The sequence below is a fragment of the Cnephaeus nilssonii genome, assembly GCF_951640355.1.
Source record: "Cnephaeus nilssonii genome assembly, chromosome: 17".
NCBI classification, from domain to species: domain Eukaryota; kingdom Metazoa; phylum Chordata; class Mammalia; order Chiroptera; family Vespertilionidae; genus Cnephaeus; species Cnephaeus nilssonii.
Window position 1 is genome coordinate 27395258 of NC_137088.1, and position 20969 is coordinate 27416226.

The 20969-nt window shown below is 53.1% G+C and overlaps 1 protein-coding gene across 2 annotated transcripts in view; it reads right to left on the reverse strand.

Annotated features, from left to right (window-relative positions):
- Nucleotides 1–20969, reverse strand: part of RAB6B (RAB6B, member RAS oncogene family) — a 47729-nt gene that overhangs the window by 18817 nt on the left and 7943 nt on the right. For both annotated transcript variants that reach the window (XM_079795498.1, XM_079795499.1), the window contains exon 2: nt 2227–2285. In XM_079795498.1, the coding sequence (XP_079651624.1) occupies nt 2227–2285 (59 nt within the window). The remainder of the gene's footprint in view (nt 1–2226; nt 2286–20969) is intronic.

Consider the following 20969-nt stretch of genomic DNA (forward strand, 5'->3'; position numbering starts at 1 on the left):
GCCACGTTAGAACCAACAGGCGCTTGACACCAGCTATGGACAGGCCCGGGGCTGGGCCCACGAACAGTGGTGGATCTGAGGGGTCGTGGCCCCAGCCACGCCCAGAGCCCATTCAGGAGCCAGAGCACAGGGGAGCTCCTGTGGAGTCCGGAGGCTGAGAGCCCAGGGCAGCGTGATAAGGGAGAGGGTGCCATGGAGGGGGCGGAACACAGGCAAACGTGCTCCGAGCTTTGATGAGTCAGAAGAACATTTCACAGCGGAGAAGGCAGGGCGTTCCAGCAGAGAGGATACCATGAGCCAAGGTGTGGGGCTGGGGCAGAGTCACTGTGTGGGGAGCAGCCAGCAAGCGGGCCTCTGGACCATGGGACAAGGAGTGAGCAAGCGGACACTGGAGGGAGGTGGGCTGAGATTTTGAGGGACTCAAACAACATGGGGAGGAGGTGATCCATGCCAATGAGGACACTGCAAAGGTCACCGTCACCATCCGCCAAGAACCCTAAACAGCCAAGCATCTCACTGTAGTCAATGGGACACCAACAAGAGGCATTATAAGTATCCTGATAATTCAAAAACTTCAAATAGAACATCTATGAGATCTCTCTCTCTCTCTCTCTCTCTCTCTCTCTCTCTCTCTCTCTCTCACACACACACACACACACACACACACACACGCGCCCCGAATACTAGGAATCCCCAATGCAGGTCAGTGTGGTAGAACTAACTCCCCTTGTGGGGCGGCCCGGCCTCTGCTAAGGCTGCATCGGTGCAAAGCCCCGGCCTGGAACGCACACAACGAAGGCAGTGAGGCTGCGACCACCCTCCCAAAGCCAGTGCCCAGGGCTGTGCATGTCACCCAGGGCCCCTCCCCCAGAGCCTCATGTTCTGACCCTTCCATCAAGTCCACTAGTTACCCGGCATTTCAGACAACTGCCGAGGAAAAGCAGGAAATTCGAGAGAGGCAGAGAGGGGGCTGTATCTGGGGCAAAGACGATGACTAGTCCAGAGGAAGACCCAGACTGAAGAGAAGACCCGGAACTGCAATCGGCAGTGAGTCGTGCTCCGCATCCTGGGTCAGTCCAGGAAGGCAGAGGGACCGCTTACCCAGCCGTCCCCAGTGTGTTCTATAAATGTTTCCCCTGTGAGGACTCAGTGACAAAGATTCCATGGCCCGATACATCTCGGGGATCCTGCACACTACACCCCCCTTTCGGCACAAGACCACACGTGGATGCAGTGAAGGCCCTGAGAAGTCCTGCAGGAGGAAGCTGATTTCCTTTTGTTCATCAGCGTTCCCTAAATATGCACAAGCACTACACCCTCCTGCCTGCGTTCTTCTCACATAAAACCTACTTACACCCCTTGCAACTGGTACCTCACGGGTCCCACTGGCTTAGAAAAATGCATTTTATTTGTCTCTGCTTTGAGGAAGAAAATATTTTTTTTCTTAAAAATAACTGAAATGATTAAATGTGGTGCCTTTTGCAAAGAGCTATAATTGTAAGGAAAATTCACTTCATTTGCACAAACCTCTCTGTCACCCGTGGTGCCAGGAAAGTGAAATGTTACCAACCCCCAAGAGCTCAGCCTTTGGGCCACATGGAGCCCCCTCTGGGCCACTTGGTTGACCTCAGACCACCGTGAGCGTGAGGAGCCAGGGGTCACTCCACCAGCCTCCTGCCCATGTAGAGCAGTATAAGCCCATCACATCAACCTCTCCAGGGAAGAGAGTGCCTCAGCAACTGTGTGTGTGTGTGTGTGTGTGCACGTGCACGGTGTGTGCCTGAGTGTGTGCCCACACATGCATGAGGTCCAGCAAATATAACTATGCTCAAGGAACAAGTTCTCCTCCTGCTCTTTCACCTCCATTATTTTGCATCTTGTCCATCCTCCTCCAGGTGACAACCCACCCAAGTAACCAAACCCTGTAATGGTTAGACCTGCCCACGGGCAGCAAGATGACGCAGACTGAAACGTGTCCTTTCTCTCCTGGAAAACATTGCCTTTGCCGAGGTCTGCACCTTCAAAAGGGCTCAGAGTCGTTACTGGGCTGGGGCCAGTGCATAGAGGGGAGGCTCCTTCAAAGCAAAACAAACGCCCTGGGCCCTGGGAACATTCTATTCTCATCTCAGGACTAGCAAGCCCCAGAGAGAGACCAGCATCGTCTCCAGGCAACTGTCCTGGCGGCAGGCACCATGGGTGACGGGAACAGGGGCTCCAGGACCTCACCTGGTACGTGTTGTCGAAGCTGTCGTACATGAACCTCGTGATCAGAGACGTCTTTCCGACTGTAAAACAAGAAGAGAGGGGGGTTCAGCCACGGCATCCAAGCTAGGTTCCTCTAAATACATTTCATGTGAAGACTACAGATAACAAAAAAGCCCAAAGGAAAGATGAGATGAGGAAACAGAAGTGAAAGGCAGACCCTGGGAGAGGGACCCAGAGCAAGGCAGCTGAGTTGACACCGGCTGGGCTGCAGGGGAGTTCTTGCCAGGCACGGAGAAGGAGGCCCTGCCCTGTGAATTCTCACCTCCCAACTCCAACATCTTTCTTGGCCCACAAGAGTGTAACTGACGCCAGAGCCATCTATGAAGAATTGGAGCAAGCGCGTGCAAGACGGATGCTCCTCTCACTGGCCTACGTTCTCCTGGAAACATTGCCTTGTCCTTGGTCACAGGCTGGGGTGGGGGCATGCTGTTTAGCTCCCATTCATTCAGCCTGGAGACTGCTGAGGAAGTGGCTTTCTAAGGAACCAGGCAGCAGGGGGTGCAAATGAGCCATTGCCCAGCGTCTCTCATAGGCAGGACTATTTTTTGGAGAGTGTGCCTGACTGTCCAGCTCCTTGCAGGACGGTTAGCATCCCTGGGTTTCGCTGGGTAAGTTCCAGCAGGATCCCGTTAATATGACAACCCTGGATTCCCCTCCCCGACCCCATTCGCAAATGCCCTGAGAACCACTGCTATGGCTAAGTGAACCAGGAAGTCTCCTGGGGATCCCAGAAGTGCCGCTTATCTCCCTAACTGCAGTGCTTGGCTTCTGACCCAGCCCTGTGCAGGTCCCCTGGGGCCTGGCAGCGGCAGAAGAACCTACTGTAGCATTTCTATCATCTGGGAGGGGAGGAAGGGGAGGAAGGGACATCTGTTAGGTCAGGCCCAGCACGGAATGCTTCTCTACACCAGGCGTCCTCAAACTACAGCCCGCGGGCCACGTGCGGGTGTTTTTTTGATTTTTTTTTAAAAAAAATATTTTATTGATTTTTTACAGAGAGGAAGCGAGAGGGATAGAGAGTTAGAAACATCGATGAGAGAGAAACATCGATCAGCTGCCTCCTGCACCACCCCCACTGGGGATGTGCCCGCAACCAATGTACATGCCCTTGACTGGAATCGAACCTGGGACCCTTCAGTCCGCAGACAGATGCTCTATCCACTGAGCCAAACCGGTTTCGGCAACGTGCGGGTGTTTTTGCCGTTTTGTTTTTTTTTTACTTCAAAATAAGATATATGCAGTGTGCATAGGAATTTGTTCATAGTTTTTTTTTAAACTATAGTCCGGCCCTCCAACGGTCTGAGGGACAGTGAACTGGCCCCCTGTTTAAAAAGTTTGAGGACCCCTGCACACTGTCCCACCAAGTCTACCATGGCCCCGGGAGGCTCAGAAGGGACTGGCACAGCTGAGCTTGGCTCACAGTCCCCTCTGCTCCGGCTGCCAGGAACACACAGCCCTGGTGGGAAAGCAGGAGAGCCAGCACCCAAGAGTTCTCCAGTCTGCCTCTCCCCGATTCTCAGACCGGGACCTTCCAAAAGACAATGGGAAGTTACAGCCTCCTCCTCGGCAAGAGAGGCATGGCAGGGCCCACTCTACCTGGCCGGGTAGCTGGTCACTGCCTGAATGGAGCAGGGTGACCCATGGGGCTCCTCCAGGCAAGGTCCTTCTCTGAGGCCTCAGTGTACAACATCTAACAGACAAGGGCAGCCACCTCCTGTCAGCCCACAGCTGTAAAGGAAAGACAACAGTCTTCTAGCCAGAAGGAACATCTGTTGGACTGTGTTTGGGACAAATTTAGGTGGCTCCATCTTTGACCTGGAATGGGTCAGCTGGATCCAAATCTTAGCTGGGGTACTAAGATCCAAATCTTAGCTCCATCATTCTGAGGTGGTCCCTGCCCCTCTGGACCTCAATGCCTCATTTGGACATAACATCAGAGACTTCAAAGGGCAGTAGTAGAAATGAAATAAGATCATAGAAGTGCCAGGCACGCAGGAAATGCTTAGCACGGAAAGGAGGTAGGTAGCAGGTAAACAGCTGATACCACTACCACTACCGAATTCACCTTGCCCGCCATGTCTCTCCATCTGGCTGTTCCTGATCTTTCTTCTTTGTAATAAAACTGCTACCTTATCATCGTTCTGGTGAGTTATGGAGCCTGAGGAGGGTCCTGGGAGCCCTTGGCTTTGTAGCCAGTTGGTCAGAGTGTGGTGTCGCTGGGGACCCCACGTGTGGCTGTCAGTCTTACTGGGGACTATGCCCTTAAACTGGGGAGTCTGACACCAACTCTGGGTGGGCAGTGGCAGGAAGGACTGCAGTACCCCAGCTGGTGTCAGAAGAGCCACATTTCTGGAAGAACCTCTCTGGGGTGAGCAGTAACGCACCCAAGGTCTCTTCTAAGTGCAACTGAAAACTGTCCTTTGAAAAGCTATTGATGGGCATTTAATCTGTAAGGTACTTCCCAATTGCTTTAAATCTCCCCTTAAATTTCATATGAATGTGGGAAGTGGGGGCTCCCCACCCAGAATGGCCTGGCTGGAGATTGCTAAGGGGACCCCAGCGTAAAACGTGGAGCAACATTGAGCCAGCGAGAGGCAGACAAATGGGAGGGAGCACAGCTTCCTCCTTTTCCAAAAGACCATGGAAAGTTATAGCCTCATCATCTGGGAAGAGAGGCAGGGCAGGGCCCACCGGTAAGTTCCCTAGGCAGTGACACTCCCGCACCTTACTCCCGGGGACAAGGGACAAGCATCAGGGAGCAGGGTGAGAAGGTGGGGAGACACCAGGTTCCTTTCTCCCAGGTTCTTCCCCGGGGCAGCCGAGCAGACAGGCAGGAAAGACAGTGGAATCACACAGTGGAACAGGAGGTTCGTGGAGTAGCTGAGAACTCAGCGATCCCCACAGGGTGTCTAATGCCGAGCCGCTCCTTCTCAGGACACCAGCCACTGGCTCACAGGGTAGAAGGAGAAAATCCCAAGAAAACAACTTGTTTATTGGGACTGTCAGGAGGAACAGGTGTGGGGGCCCGGCCACAGCCAATACTCTCTGAGCATTCCCACAATAACCATCCTAGGCAACACGTGTGTTTATAGAGCTTGTTCCAGGCACACGCCAGGGGCCGTGCCAGGAGGATTTACATGACAGGAGTAAACAGAGGAGACGGGACACCTGCTGCCTGAAGCTGCAGGATTCCACGCCCGCAGCTACGCTGTGCTGAGCCCTCAGCACCGACCTGTGCGGTCCTCCACTCTGAAGCGGGTATTCACGTCACCCCCGCTTTCTAGAAGGGGCAATGAGTGGACAGCCTCGTGCCCAGGGCCAGAGCTGAGTGAGGCCAGGATGAGGCGGCCTGACCAGGAACTGAGCTCCGAGTTCTGACCCTTCTTGGCATCTTTGAGTCAAACTGGGTTTCAGGGTCCCGCCAGGTCATCATTGTCATCACTGTGGATGTCCGGAGTCCTGGGAACAGCCCCTGCCAAGCCGAGGCACCTCTTCCTTGGGACCAGCTGCAGGTGAGGGCCTCTCCCCACTCGGGAAGTGCTTGACCCAAACCGGAAGCTCAGACACCGGAAACTGAGGCGCCCTGTGGGGCCCAGGAGGGCTTACAAAGCCAGAGTGGGCATGTTTGAACATCAGGGGCCCAGCACCCCAACCGAATCCTGGGCTGGATGACCGGATCACCACTGATGAGCTCCAAAAGGGAATCTCTTTCTATTCCTCTAGGCTTGTTTTCCTCATTTCTCAGGGCAGAAGGCCCCCTCCTCCCTGCCTCAGAGCTTCCCCACGACCACCCAGTCCTCTTTCCGAGGCTGCCCGGATAACAGGGCTCAGGCCCTTTTTGAACTTGTCAGCTCGGCTACCTGCTTAGACCTGTCCGACGGCTCTTCCTCCCTGCGGCACGTATCTGCACTCTCCATTGCAGCCTCAGGAATGGAGATCCAGCCCCCACTGAGCAAGTGTGACTGCAGGGCCTCCACCCTGCCCCTGACCCCAGGGCTCCAGGACGGAACTCAGGGATGTTCCGGGCACTGCAGCTCGCAGAGAAAAGCCTGGGCCACGCTGCCTGACACGAATGCAGGAAAGGCATCCTCCACACGTCTCTGGGAGGCTGCCGAGGGCCCTGAGACAGCTGAGGAAAAGGGGCCCCTTGCACACGGCTGCCCAGGCTCCACCCTGGCCTCACATAAAGAGGCTGAGCTGGCAAACGGGCTGTCCTGTGCCAGCTCCTCTCCCCTCGGAAGGGCTGCTGCCCCTTCCTCACCCCACACCTGAGTAGGAGGTACTGGAACCCAGAAATGGGGAGCTTGCACAGCCCATCTACCTGGCCGCTTCCCCAGTCTCACCACAAAGAGCAGGAGGAGGCTGGAGCCATCACCTGACTGGCCACTACCACTGGGCTGTAGCCAAGGGGAGAACCGAGAGGAGCAGTGACATTCAACCGGTGCGGATAGGGAAAGGCGCACGGGAGGGGCAGGAGACACTCCCCTGAGGTCCCTCCTGCCTTCCCACCAGCCCCTGCAGCCTCTGAGAGAGTGGTCCTCTCCACACGGCTCTGTTCTCAAGGTCACATTGGGCTCTGTTCTCAAGGTCACACTGGGCTCCGTTCTCAAGGTCACACTGTCCTGAATACAGCTAACAACAGTCTGAGACACCAGTATGGCAAAGCTGAGCTTTTTCTGAAAGATTCCCCTCTACTGCCAGGATTTTATTAAAAACAAGCAGCCAAATCATTTGAGCTTTTTTTATCTAGGCTCTTGGCTTAGCAATATTCCTGTAGTTTAGTCCCACCTGATTAAGCAGAGAGATGCATTTTCCTTTCAACCAAACCAGGGTCAGACGATTCCTTACTGAGCATTTACCAGGAACCTCGTCTAGAAGGAAGGAATAGGAACTCGAACTCTTACGGGGCTTTCTCTTAGAGCCAGACAAGAAGTCTGGTGCTTCACTTAGGGCCCCTCATTGGATCCTTGTCACGATCCAATGAGTGAGTTATTATCCCCCAGGTCACACAGCTGGTAAGCAGTGGAGCTGGCGCACAAGCCCAGATCTGATGCCAAAGTCCACGCCTCACGCATGACTGCCACATGAAACCAAACCCACCCAGGGCTCCGGGCCTTGGCTTGTGCCAGGCCATAGGGTGACAGCTGAGTGGCCCATGAGCCCCCAGATTCCCACGCTGACACGGCCTCCCTCTTTGAAGGACCCCTCTCCGCCCTGCCATCTCCATAGTAGGTGTGGGTGTGGGTGTGGGTGGAGAGATTGCCATGCCGGCCAGAAACATAGAATGTGAGGCAGAGCACAAGAAATTAGCTGGAGACTTCGTAGAGGGTCTGCCAAGGCCTGGCAGAGAGAGCCCCACCCACGAGGTGGCCCCCTTGCCCAGCCCAGCCAGACCTGGGCCCACAATCTGCTCTCAGCCACGCGTTCCCATTGACCACCCACGCCAGCTCCGGGCCCTGCTGGACAATGGGGTCCCACCTGGTCCTCCTCAGGGTCACAGAACTGGCCCAGAATGGGAGGCAGAAAAGACCTGGTGGAACCCACTGCCATTTCTAGGCCACCATGGTGGGCTGCCTGGGAGAGAGTCTCTGAATCTTGGCCCACAGCCCCCCTTCAGCCAGCTCTAGGTCAGAGAGAGTCTGCAGTTGTCAGAAGGTGGCCCTGGAAAAGGCAAACCTGCTCTCAGGCCAGCAACCCACTCCTAGGCTAGGCTGGCTGACCCGGTTCTCCCATCAGCTCGGTTTGCAGCATACAGCCAGGAAACGCTGTGAGTGCTGGGAAGGGCCTGCTCCGAGGGGCTCCATCCTTCCCTGCAGCTGAGAAGGAGGCCAGGACCATCCTGGCCCAGCTTCCCTGCTCCACAGGGGCCTCCGGGGAGGATGCACCATGCCCTGCAAACCTTTGCCCTAAAGTCCCCCATTACTGGCCCTCCTGCGGGCGCACAGCCCCCAGGCCCTGTGGTAGTAAGACACCAGCTACATCTACCTGAGCCTTGTTTTCTTTTGTTCTGTTTTCCGAAAATAGAAAATCCAACCCCAACCTTGGGGCAAGGTGAGCAAGCCTGGGGGTCTGGGGACCAGGCTCCCCCCTCCACACCTACCCTGCCACCCAGTGCACAGAAGGTGGCTCCAGACCAGGGCTCTGCCAGCTCCTACCCAAGTCCTGAGGGGCCGACTGGCTCACCGTAGGCTAAATGAGGAAACACGTGAAAAATCCCATTTCAAACTGTTCCCCCAAAGACTCCGACTGTAATTAAGAAATATGCAAAGCTCTTCATTGGACACTTTAATTAAGTATGTTAATTCCCTCTGCCAGAGAATGCTCAGCCACCTGGGCCTCACCGAGGGACTCGGGGAAGACAGAACTGAGGAGGGAGGAGGGGAGGAAGGATGGGAAGGGGTTGGCAGGACAGGGGTGGGCTGGGCTGACCCAGACCCTTTCTCCTGCTCCAGTTGGGAGATGGACTCATTGCTGACTCTCACGCTGCCCCATTGTCCTCCACCTGTCCCCTGTCCTCTGACCAAGCCCAGTGACCCCAGGAAAGCCTGCCCTGAGTCAGGGCTAGGGGGTATCATCCACTAGCCTCACAATGCCCCCCACCACCTGCTGGAAAGGAGAAAGCCTGGGGTGCAGGAGGAAGTACTGGCCCTATGGGTGTCCCTGGCTGGCTATGGACCTTGGACCTGTCCAACCCCTGCTAAGGGTCTCAGCTTCCCATTAGAGTAAGAAGGAACAGGGCGAGTGGGTCCTAAGAACCCCATCAGCATAACAGCCCATGCTTCAATCATGTAGAAAGGGTGAGGACAGAAAAGGAAAAGGAAAAACAAAATAAAGGTCCCGTGTGACCCAGGAAAGCTCGGACTCCAGGTGGGGAGTTTTCCTTGTGTCTGCGAACCCACAGGTACTCCCATGAAGGCCGGTCCTCCACTCCATCATTCCTCCAGAACACCTTAACTCAGCCCTGTGGTGTCCGGGGACATGATGGCCTGTTGGGGCTGCACACGGTTCAGCCTCAGTCTCCCTTCCTGACCCACCTCCTGCTTCCTTCCCCAGAGGTTTCACGTTTGGCAGAAAGAGGCGAGTTCCAAGGAAGCAGGTGGCCAGCAGGGCTGGGCTCGGAGAAACCCCAGGCTCAGATGGCCACACCAGCACTGCTGGTTGCCACAGGGGAGGTTTGGCTACGTCTCCTTCTGCCTGATGGCGTGCTCTCGTCTTTGCTTTTCTTCCTTTCCTCTCTAGCTTCCCCCCACTTCCCAAAGCCCCCAGGCCCAGCTTGTAGTCCGGTCTTGACCTCAGCCCCTACCTCTCCCAGGACCCCATGAGCTTTCAGGACACTGCAAATCACCCCTGCCCAACCCGGTGCACAGAAAGGCGGCCCCAGACCAGGGCTCTGCCAGCTCCTACCTGAGTCCTGAGGGGCCGACTGGCTCACCGTGGGCTAAATGAGGAAACATGGGAGAAATCCCAACCCACACAAGGAGCTTCTAATTAAGCGAGTCTGCACCTGGCCTGAGGTTTCCTCTTCTTCCCAATCATTACTCTGTATGTTAATTGTCTACACAAATCAGCTGGACAGAGAGAATAGGTTTCTCTTATTTACAATTAAGAATTTTGAGATAGATATAAGGCAAAGGAGACGTAAACTAAAAAGGCAGGAGCAAAAACTTTACTTACGGAAATACATCTTGCAACATCCTACTCAAGTCACTGAAGTCAGACTAAGAAGCTGCCCGATCTCCCTGGCAGTCATGGGATGATGTCAGAGTAAAAAATAAAAGTAAGAATACCTGACCAGCCCGGCTGCTATGGCTCAGCGGTTGAGCATCGACCCAGGAACCAAGAGTTCACTGGTTCGATTCCCGGTCAGGGCACATGACCGTGTTGCAGGCTTGATCACCACTGGGGGTGTATGCAGGAGGCAGCCGATCGATGACCTCTGTCATCAATGTTTCTATTTCTCTATCCCTCTCCCTTCCTCTTTCTCTAAAACACAATAAAAACATATTTGAAAAAAAGTACATGACCAACTGCAATAGTCACAGTACTCATGAGGTAAAACTAAACTGGTTGCTGAGCTTTTTATAAGAATAGCAGAAAGTTCTTGAAAAGAGTCTAGAGTGCAGAAATCATGTGGCCACTTACAGGGCAAATGTACATGTTTATGTAATCAACTGGATGAACATCACTGATGAAAATCAAGGATGCTAACATCCCCTGTCCGAGTCAATGTTCGCAGTCATGGGCCCAGACCGATGTGCCTTACAAATAAATAATTAAACGAAAAACCCAGGTTTCAAGATTTCAGCTTCTGATCAAGATGAAGTAATAGGGACTAGATTTATCCTCTCACATGACAGAACCAAAAGACAGACGCAATATATGAAATAATGATTTTCAAGACACTGGACTTCAGGCACTGAAGGTAATTACCTCTGAGAGGCATGAAACAAATGAGGTGAGCCCCACAACTGCCCCCAAATTATTGCTTTGAGCAACTTTCAGGCCACAGCATAGGGAGCAGGGAGACAAATGGAACCTGATGGACTTCCTGAATTGAGGAGATAGAGCTGAGAGTCTGGAGTTCACAAGACAGAGTACCAGAGAGGCGGGAGATGCACACAGAGAGAACTCCAGAGGTCTGCAAAGGGGCTCCTCCGAGTTTTCAGCTGAGGACTGCTTAGTGCATGTGTGTAAGGAAACCTACTCAAGACTGGGGAAAGAACCACTCAAATGGATTAAAGGAAACAGTGCCTGGAATCCACACAGGGCCTGGGAGAGTGCCTGTTCCCGCCTGTTTCCAGAGCGGAAATCTTGGGACACTGGAGAGAGGAGTCAAAAGGGCTGTACCTCCATAGTGGGTAATAATTAGCCCGAAACTGAACACCACCCTGGTCTCAACTAACAAATTTTAATAATGTTTATAGGAATACAAAAACAACATGGCAAAAGTCACAATGTCCAGCATCCAATAAGAAAATTATCAGGTAGCCCTAGCCAGTTTGGTTCAGTGGATAGAGCCTCAGCCTGTGGACTGAAGGGTCCTAGGTTTGATTCCAGTCAAGGGCACATGCCCAGATTGTGGGCTCGGTCCCCAGTAGGGAGCATGCAGGAGGCAGCCAATCCATGATTATCTCTCATCATGGATGTTTCTATCTCTCTCTCCCTCTCCCTTCCTCTCTGAAATCAGTAAAAAAAATTATCAGGTATGTTAAGAAACAATAAAATATACCCTTAAAGAGGAGGAAAACACAATCAATTGAAACCAACCCCAAACTGACACAGATATTAGAATTAGCAATGACATTTTTTAAAAAGTTATCCTAACTGCATTTCATATGTTCAAAAAGTTAAACTGAGATGTGGAGAATATTAAAAAGGACATGACAAACTTCTAGAGGTAAAAACTACAATGTGCAGGGTAAAAAAATACACTGATGAGATTAACAATAGATTAGACACTACAGAAGAAAGTACCAGTGAACATGAAACATGCAGAAAAAGGATAAAAATAAATAATTGGAACAACAGTGAGTTGTGGGATGATGTCAAATAGCCTGACATACATGTAATTGAAGTCCTCAAAGGATTGGAGGATGGGGATGGTGACAGCAAAATATATTTGAAGAAATAATTACTGAAAATATTCTAAATTTTAGGAAAACTATATACCCACAGATCCAAAAAGTTCAATGAATCTCAAGTAAAGGAAACATAAAGAAACCAAAGAAGGCACATCATATACAAATTGCACAGGATAAACAATATGGAGAAAATCACAAGAGTAGCTGAGGGTGGGGGGGGGGGGGGGGGAAGATACCTTATGTACAGGGAAACAAAGATAAAGAAGACAGCCATTTCCTCAGAAACAATGCAAGCAAGAAGACAAAGGAGCCATTTTTAAACTACTAAAAGAAACACCCATTAACCCAGAATTCAATAACTTTCAGATATATAACATCTTTCAAAATAAAGAAGAAATACTTTTCAAACATACAATGCTGGCAGAATTTATCACCAGCAGATACTCACAACAAGAAATGTTACAAGATGTCCTTCAGAAAACTGAAATGACACCAGATGGAAATGTGGATTTACACAAAGGAATGAGGAACACAGGAGATGGTCACTGCATGGATAAATATGTAAGATTTCTTTCATATTGTTAAAATGTCTTTATAACTGACTGTTTAAACAAAAATTACTATACTATGTTGAATCACAGACCCAAGAAACATAGAACAAAAATCTTGTTACCTTAACAGAAACTATACAGACTAGAAGAAAGGGAAGTGACATCTTTGCAGGAGTAAAAGAAAAATGTTGTCAACACGGGATTCTATACCCAGCAAAAATCTTTCAAAAATGAAGGTAAAATAAAGAAAATAAAATGCTGAGATAATTCATTCTAGCAGACCTGCAACACAAGAAAGGAAGTTTTTTGGCAGAAGGACAGGAGACCTGCACACTCACACTACAGCCAATATAGTCAGGACACACATTCAAAGTCTGACAGACCTGGATTTTAACCCTACCAGACCTGAGGCCCTGAACCTAACTGTGCCCTATACCTGGGCTCCTGAGCATTAAAGAGAAAAAATCAACATGATATAGAAAAATGTTAGTTACATGCAAACAAGTGGTTAGAATAAGATGGAACTTGGAGACATTGTAGAAAATAGGTCTAGGCAAAGTACCGAAAAATCTGGTAGGGTTAATCCTGGCTCTGCCACTTATTTCCTGTGTGATCTTGGGTTAGTTACTATCCTCTGAGGCGCAGCTTCCTTATATTAACAACTAGAGGCCTGGTGCCTTGGCTGGCCCGGTGCCTGGTGCCTAGGGTAGGGTCCCTAGGCCTGGCTGGTGATCAGGGCTGATCTGTGGGGCGACAGACAGGGCGATCGGGGGAGGGTGGCCCACTGGCACCCACCTTGGCTGGCCTTGCGCCGCCTGCTTGCTGGCCCTGCCCCCCAACGCCTCTGCAGATCGTGGCCTGCAGGCTAGGGGCAGCTCCTGTGTTGAGCATCTGCCCCCTGGTGGTCAGTGTGCATCACAGCAACCAGACGTTTCACCAGTCGTTTCGCAGTTTGGTCGATTTGCATATTAGGGTTTTATTCTATAGGATGGGAGCAGAAATGACTACCTCACAGCAGTGTTATGAATCCTCTGAGAGCAGTAAAAAGTTAACATTCTGGGTGAAAGGCATATGGGAAATCTTGGTACTGTTCTTACAATTTTCTATAAGCCTAAAGTTATGTCAAAATAATGCTGATTTAAAAAATTATGCACACACATGTACACATCCATTTCTCTCAGATTACTGGCACATTCAGGAAATATTGTGCTGATTAGTTAGACATTCTGGTCAACATGACATTTTCCTACGGAACTAGACTCTAACTATACTTGGCATCAAATTAATCTTCACAGTGAGGCAGGATCTAGCTGGGTACTGGGGAACTGCTGTGAGCACTTCTAACCACAGACCAGGAGATGGATCAAGTCCAGATAGATCAGCTCAGCGGGCAGAACCCATGTGTAACCACCATGTGTGCATGTTCACTGATGCGTGCAAACACACACACACACACACACACACACACACTTGCACATGTGAGCTCAATGAAACAGGCACCAGAGCCCTGGTGTCTGGAAACCCTCTAGTTCCCCTGGTGTCTTAGCTGTGAAAATGAAAACCTTACAAATACAACATCTTCAGGGCTTCTTGAAAGCCACCTGAGATCTGACCACACAGCTGTGTGAGCTGCAGAGCTCCTCCCACCCAGTCAATCCACCCACTGTCTGGACCCTCTCTATCTCACTGAGTCATCTCCAACACTTGTCAGCTTCAAGTAGGGGCAGGTTCCACACCAGCACCACCACCAGCACCCGCTATCTTTGAGGACTAGCCACCCTCCAACATCCACTCAGAAAAGGAGTTCCTGCCCACAGCATACACCACTTCCTGGATAGCCAGACCAGTGGGCAGAATGTAGTCTATTTCAATTGGTTTGGAGCTCAGCCCAGTTCCAGCCAGACCCTACGCATGCCAATCACATCCATGTGTCTGAGTGGCTGCCTGGGTGCTGCGAAGAATTAATTCATAGTGCGTATATGTATGTTTGAGAGAAATGTAAGTATGCTTAGTGCCCATCACCAGCTGATCTTCTGACGAGGCCGGTATTAATGCAATTTGGTAATTTATTTAACTGATAGGAACTCTTGACCCATCCACAGCATGGAGTTTGGTGAAGTAATAGATATGCTCATCCTTTTCTTGCCAAGGAAATTGCTGGTGGCATTGATGTGAAAAGCCTCACTTACAGGGGCAGTGAGAATGGGGAGAAAGAGTATTGAGAGGCATGGCTTGTGTTTCCTAGATTGTTAGTTGGGGTCCAGTCAGAGGGGCTTTGTGACAATGGACCCACAGCTCCCATCCCTGGGGGCACAGCAGTGGCCTGGCCATGTGACCAAGTTCACTCAGGAAGGTGGAAGGTGGCCTCCAGATTGTAGGCTGCTGTAGGCAGAGCATCTTCCCAGATGCTCACCCCCTCTCAGAGGAACCCCTGGGCTGGGCAGCCTTGGGTGCTGACTCTGAGGTCTCCATGAGCCTACGGAGCTGTTCCTGGCACGTTTGCTGGCCCAGCTTCACTCCTGTCCTCATACAGCCTGCACAGTGCTGTTCACCTTGCTGCTTTGACAAGGAGAAATTGGGTGCAATCCCAGGCCCTGCGCCTCCACAGTCAGCTGGTGAGAAGAATGGGCTTGTAGGCTTCCCCATTCTCAACAGACAGAAGCCTCCTCCTGCCCTCAGGCCAGACTCAAAGTCACCTGCTCAGGATTGACTCAAAGAGTAGGGACAGCCTTCCAGGTAATGCTTAGTGTTGTGTTCTGGGATGGAAAAGGCACTCTAGATTCCAAGGACCCTGGGCTTGGAAGTGGGCACAGGACCACCCAGCAGGCAACTGTGTCTCCACCCCTGTTGGGCCAGAAATGACTGCTGGTCAGGCTTCGGGGTGGCCAGAGGGCCAGGCTAGGGGAATGGAGTAAGGGGACCTGAGTTAATAACCCAAGTCTCCCCTGGGCTTGAATGCCTGGGTAACCAAGACAGGGAGACGATAGCCAGGTCACCTGTTTCCATCCCACAAGCTCCGGGGCCCTAAGGAGCCCATCTCAAAAGCAGCACCACAGATGGCATAAGCCAGCTGATCTTGTACAAGCTGCTCACTGAGCTGGGAAGTTGTGACGGTAGAGAGAGGGGCCACTTGCCCAAGATCACACAGCCCCAGGGTCATGGCCAGACAATACTTCTTCTGGTGCACAGCCAAGAGCTCCACCTCAGAGGTTTCTCTGAGTCCAAGTGTGCCCAGGGCAGGAAGACCCTGCCTCCTGAAGTCCCAGGGGAAACACACCACATGGGAGGGGCCAAGGAACAGCAAAGAGTAAACAGTACCAAGGCGCAGACGGCTGGCTTCCAGAAAGATCTCAGATCCGAGTAGCTTCAGGATGCCAAGTCATGGCAAGAAGGTGCCTGGGAGACGTCTGATCACGTGACAAGAAAAATCGAAGGTGCAGAAGCAGGCGGGTTTGCTCGGCGCCACAAGAAGGGAGAGCAGTAGCAGAGTGGGAACCAGAACCCAGCTCCCAGGGGCTTCCCTCGCGCCTGCGGTGGGTGGGCCCAGCCAGCTTTGTAACTGGGAGCAGGTCACAGCCCCTGCTGGATGCTCCAACTCCTTGTCTGCAAAATGAGGGCATCTCCAAGGCATTCCCTCCCTCAGACATCTTCACCCCATCTGTGTTAGTTATCTGCGCTGTGTAACAAACACCACAAACTCAGTAGCTTAAAAACAACATACATGATGATGTCACAGTTTCTGTGGGGCAGGAGTATGGGCACAGCTTATCTGGGTCCTCTGCTCAGGGTCTCACAAGGGTGCAATCATGGTATCAGCTGGGCTATGTTTCTTTCCGGAGCTCAGGATCCATTTCTAAACTCCCGAGGTTGCTGACAGAATTTAGTTCCTTGTGGCTGGAGGACTGAGGTCCCCATTTTCTCGGGGGCGGTGGGCCAGGGGCTGTTCTTTTTTTTCCTAGAGGCCATCCACAGTTCCTTGCCACGTGGCCCCTCACAGACCCTCTCACAACATGGCAAGGTACACCCCATCACATTTACTGTACCACATCGGCTAGAAGCATGTCTCAGGTTCCATGTGCATTCAAGGGGAGGGGACCATACAAGGATGTGAGTCACTGGGGGTCACCTTAGGTCGTGTCTACCACACCATCACACAGTCACAGGTTCCTAGGAGACGCTGCCTCTACTCTTCACTCAGCCTCCACCCCCCTCTTCACTCAGCCTCCACCCCCTTTCCTATATTGATGAAGTAGCTAATCACCTCACAGGTCTCTCTGCCTTAAGACCGAAGCTACCAGCTGGCCTGGATGGAGGCTGTGGGTGGGCAGGGGCTGACCCCTGTTGTGCCTACTTCACTGTGTATTTTTGCACGCTGCCCAGCCAGTTCTCCCACATCACACCCAGCCCTCCCCCCAAGCTGAGGTGGACGGATGAGCCAACACTGCTGTCCACACCAGAACCTGGCCTTATTTGGCCCTTTTGCTGCCTGGTGGAGGTAGGAGAGGAGCCAAGTTCTTTTGGACCAACATCTGGGGTTCTGCCCTCTTCTGATGTAGGTGGGGGAGAAGCAGGGCGGATAGGCTAGCCGGGCACCTTTTCAGGCCTGCATTTCATATTCTGGCCTGGACAGAAGCCTGCCGTGTTTTGGCTGGGTGTGGAGGAATGGAGGGGGAGACTGAATGAATTAGAATCAGGGGAGAATTTCTGGATCTTGGTGGTACACGTAGGATCTGTTAATATCCTAAAAATAAGTGGCTACTTTGGTAACAGTCTTTTTTTTTTTTTCCCCTCCCTGAAAAGAAAGCCTTCCCAGAGGTTCTCTCTACCTCAGAGCACAGACGCAAACAAAAATCTCCTGCCCCCAACACTAGACCCTACTCACAGCAGCCCAGCCTGGGAACTGCTGGGGAGGGAGAGAGAGCTCAGTCTGCTCACCGAAGCCCCGCCTTGGCTGCACTCGGGGAGTGAAGCTGATGGTCGTCCTCCCTGATCCCCAGGGCAAGGTGAGGACCCTTCTCTCCGCTCCTCCTGCTCTGCCTGGCTGCAGGTTATCGGCCACCACTATAGCAGCAGCCCCGCTGCTCGCCTCATCCTCCACACGGAACAGAATTGGGCCTGTGCTCCAATATGCAGTAATGCCTCCGTGGGAAACTTCAGCCTTCCGTTCCACTTGGTCAGAACCCAGGCATGGACAGCGCCACCGCCCAGAGCAGCAAACCACCCCGGCTTTTTCAAAGCCCCAGGTCATGGTCACAGACAGGCTGTGGCTCGTGGAAGCCTGTCTGTGTCTGGTGGTAGCGCCTCCCTCCTCCATCTCAGTGATTTCACAGCTCTCTTCCCCCGACACCCGTTTTTCTCTCCTAGCCCTCTCCCTTCATTGGAGGGGGAAATCAATAAGAAACAATTGTTCTAAATGCTTCCCTTTACCCTCTTCAGTCTGTGCAGTGTGGACTCCCCGCTCAGCAACAGGTCAGAACAGAACATGTTCTCTGCCTCTCTCAGAATTAGCCACCCCCAGAGACCACAGGCACAACTCTCCAGTTCTGAACCAGGAATAGGATTTTTTGGTTCTGCCTCTGCCTCAGGGGTAGGAGCCATGGGGGACCAGCGGGTGTTCCCACACGTCAAAACTGAACTGAGCTGCTTGTGGCCAGCTTCCAGGCCAGCTCTTCTCCAGGCCAGCGTTCCTGGCAGGGAGGCACCCTTGCTGAGCACCGAGCCGAGGCGACAGCTCTCCTTACCCGCCCTGACCTCACAGACAATTACTCTGGCACTGCCCAAAGGGCCATGGGTGGTGACTGAAACATGCTGTGATCACTGATGATGCCAAATAGGATATTCTCCACCCACCAGCCCCCCTGGCAAAGGAGTGCAGGTGGTGCTCAGTAACCTCCACAGGCCCTGCCTGGACAGAAGGCAGGAGGAGCAAGAAGCAGGGGTCACCAGGGCTTTGGAGGCTGGGGTTTCAGGCTTCAAGAACAGACCGTGAGCTGGCCTGGAGGCAGGGAACGGCAGCAACTGGCCTGAACTAGGCTAGGGCTGGGTTCGGGATGGCAGCTCTGGGCTAGGGCTGGGTTCGGGATGGCAGCCCCACTTCCACTTTGGCTCCATGGCTCTTGGCCTTCCGCTTTTTGTGCAGCCAGTTTAAGGTTGGGTTTCTGTCTTCAAGGCAGAAAGGGGAGCTCTCCCTTACACATCACAGCCTCCCTCGAGTCCTGAGGGACCCCTGAGCTTGCTGGGAAGCTGGAAGCTGGTGGAGAAGAGCAGGGAATCCCTGGGAGAGAGCAAAGATAGCGAGTCAAGTGTCCCTGGAAGAGGAGCCTAGCAAGGGGGGGAGTGATAGGAAGCTGCACAAAGGGCTAGGGGAGCTCACACGCCCACCTGCGCCTGCCCGATGGCAAGAGGGTAGAGGGAGTTCTCACACTCAGTCACCAGAGGGATCGGGGAAGCTCCTGCACCCAATGACAATGACCATGGCTGGCCCCCATGGCCCCTACCCCTGAGGCAGAGGCAGAGGGAGCTCACAGACCCACTGACCAGATGGCTGGGGAGCACAGATATCTAATAGCCAGCTCCTCACCGGGTAGTCCATTCTGCCCTGGGCAGGTGGCAGAAGGGGAGAGTGTGGGAGGGCTGCCAGCGTCCTGGGCACCCCCTTGGCAGGTCAGAAGCAGTCAGGGAACCCAGGGCATTGTGGAGGCAGGAAGGACAGAGGAGCTCAAGGTGGCCAATTTGGGTACATCTGAGGATGGTGTGACCTTGCAGGGAAAAGCCAAGCTCCTCCTCTACAAGCCTTCATTGTTCCTGTTCCTCACTCTACAGAAAAGGACCAGGAAGACAGACATCCCCAGTGGGGCTGAACTTCACCGCCAGAGAAGGAGCCTTGGCTTACCCTCTCACGAGCCCTCCTCTCATTTTATCCTCAGAATGTTCCCAGCCTTGTCTGGTTCAGGCCGCCTGGATCTCCTGTCTCCAATCGGACCCCACCCCGCCTTCTTCTTCTAAACCATGATCATGTCCCTCCTTAATCCAAACCCCAGTGGGTCCTCACAGCCTGGAGGGAAGACCCTGACTCCTGCATGTGGGAGCGAGGCTCTCTAGGGCCTGACTTCGCCTACTTGTCCAAGTTCAGCTCCTTCTCCCACCACGCGATGCCCACCGAGGCCACAGTCCAGCCACCTTGCACCACACTCCATTCCCCGGAATCCCCAAGCCCTTCACCACCTTGGGCCTTGACACAGCCTGGCCCTCTACTCACCATGCCCACCTTTGTCTGCCCGTCAAGTCCTGCTCACTGTGCACAGCCTCCTCCGGGAGGCCTTCCCTGACAACCCCAGCAGACCCCGCCCACAGCCTCGCTCGGTACTGAACACTGTCTGGCTGGGACTTATGACCTGCTTACCTCGCCAACTGCTGTTCTAATCACATGCCTCAAAGCCTCCGCCCCTGCAATCCCCCTGGGCTGTGCTCGTGGGGAAGTACCAGAGCTGTGAACACGAGGTGCACTTCTGTGAGCCGCTGTGGGGGTCCCACCGAGCGGGGCAGGGTGAGTCTGTCCCCCGGCTTCCTGCTGGGATGGGCAGCGGGGAGAACACCCACCAGGGAGTCAGAGACCCAGTGCCCTTCCCAGCTCAGCAGTAAGCACTCTGGGTCCTGCACTCCATGTAAAAGCCGTCACCTCTCAGAGCCTCGGAGTCTTCATTTATAAAATGGGACAGGCAGCTCTACCTGTCAGATCACACGGAGGTGCGCCTTGCAGCTCACGACACCAAATTGACAGATCAGTGATTCTCAAAACCCCGCAGCCCTACCCATCTTTCCCTCATCCATCTACAAAGGGGGACTGCTGTCACTATTTCATTAACAAAATTACCTGTCACCTGAGCGTTTACCACGTGCCATGCAGCGAAGTATTCAGTCTTCGTGAAACCCCAACAAGGCAATAATCACCCCAGTGTCTGGCGAGGAAAATGAGCACAGAGTGGTCCTGTTCCATCTCAACAGCATCCAGACATGGGGTGGGGGTGGGGGGATGGGGTGGAGCTGGAGCTGGGGAGGAAGCCGGGCCTGAGGAGGATGGAGAGATGGGATTGGAGTAGGAGCTGGGGTGGGGTAAGTTGCCTCGCCTAGGGTGGAAACACTGCAAACCTCTCTAGGTGCTGGCCCTTTCCCAGCCTTCCCTGCTTACCACCCGCCGCCTGGCTGCAGAAGGAAGTGTCCTAGAGATGGAGAACCCGGGAGCTGTCACATGTTCTGTCCTCATCAGAGGTCCCCTCTGTACAGAATAAATGCCTTCCAGCAGGAAGGGCAGGACAGCCCCATCCCTGTTGCCTGGCAACCTGAGCCAAATACATCCTCAGATGGATGAGCCAGAGTACCCTGGGGGCACACGAGGGAGAGCTGGGCCCAGGGAGGTGGGCCCAGACTGCCTCCCAGGAGAAGAGGGTGCAGGCTGGACAGGACCCTGCACTGGGGCCTGCTGGCAGAAGATCCAGGGCAAAATAGCTGACGGACACCCTGATCCCGCACCCTCATCCCTACAACCCCTCTAACCCCTCTGACCAGCAGGGCC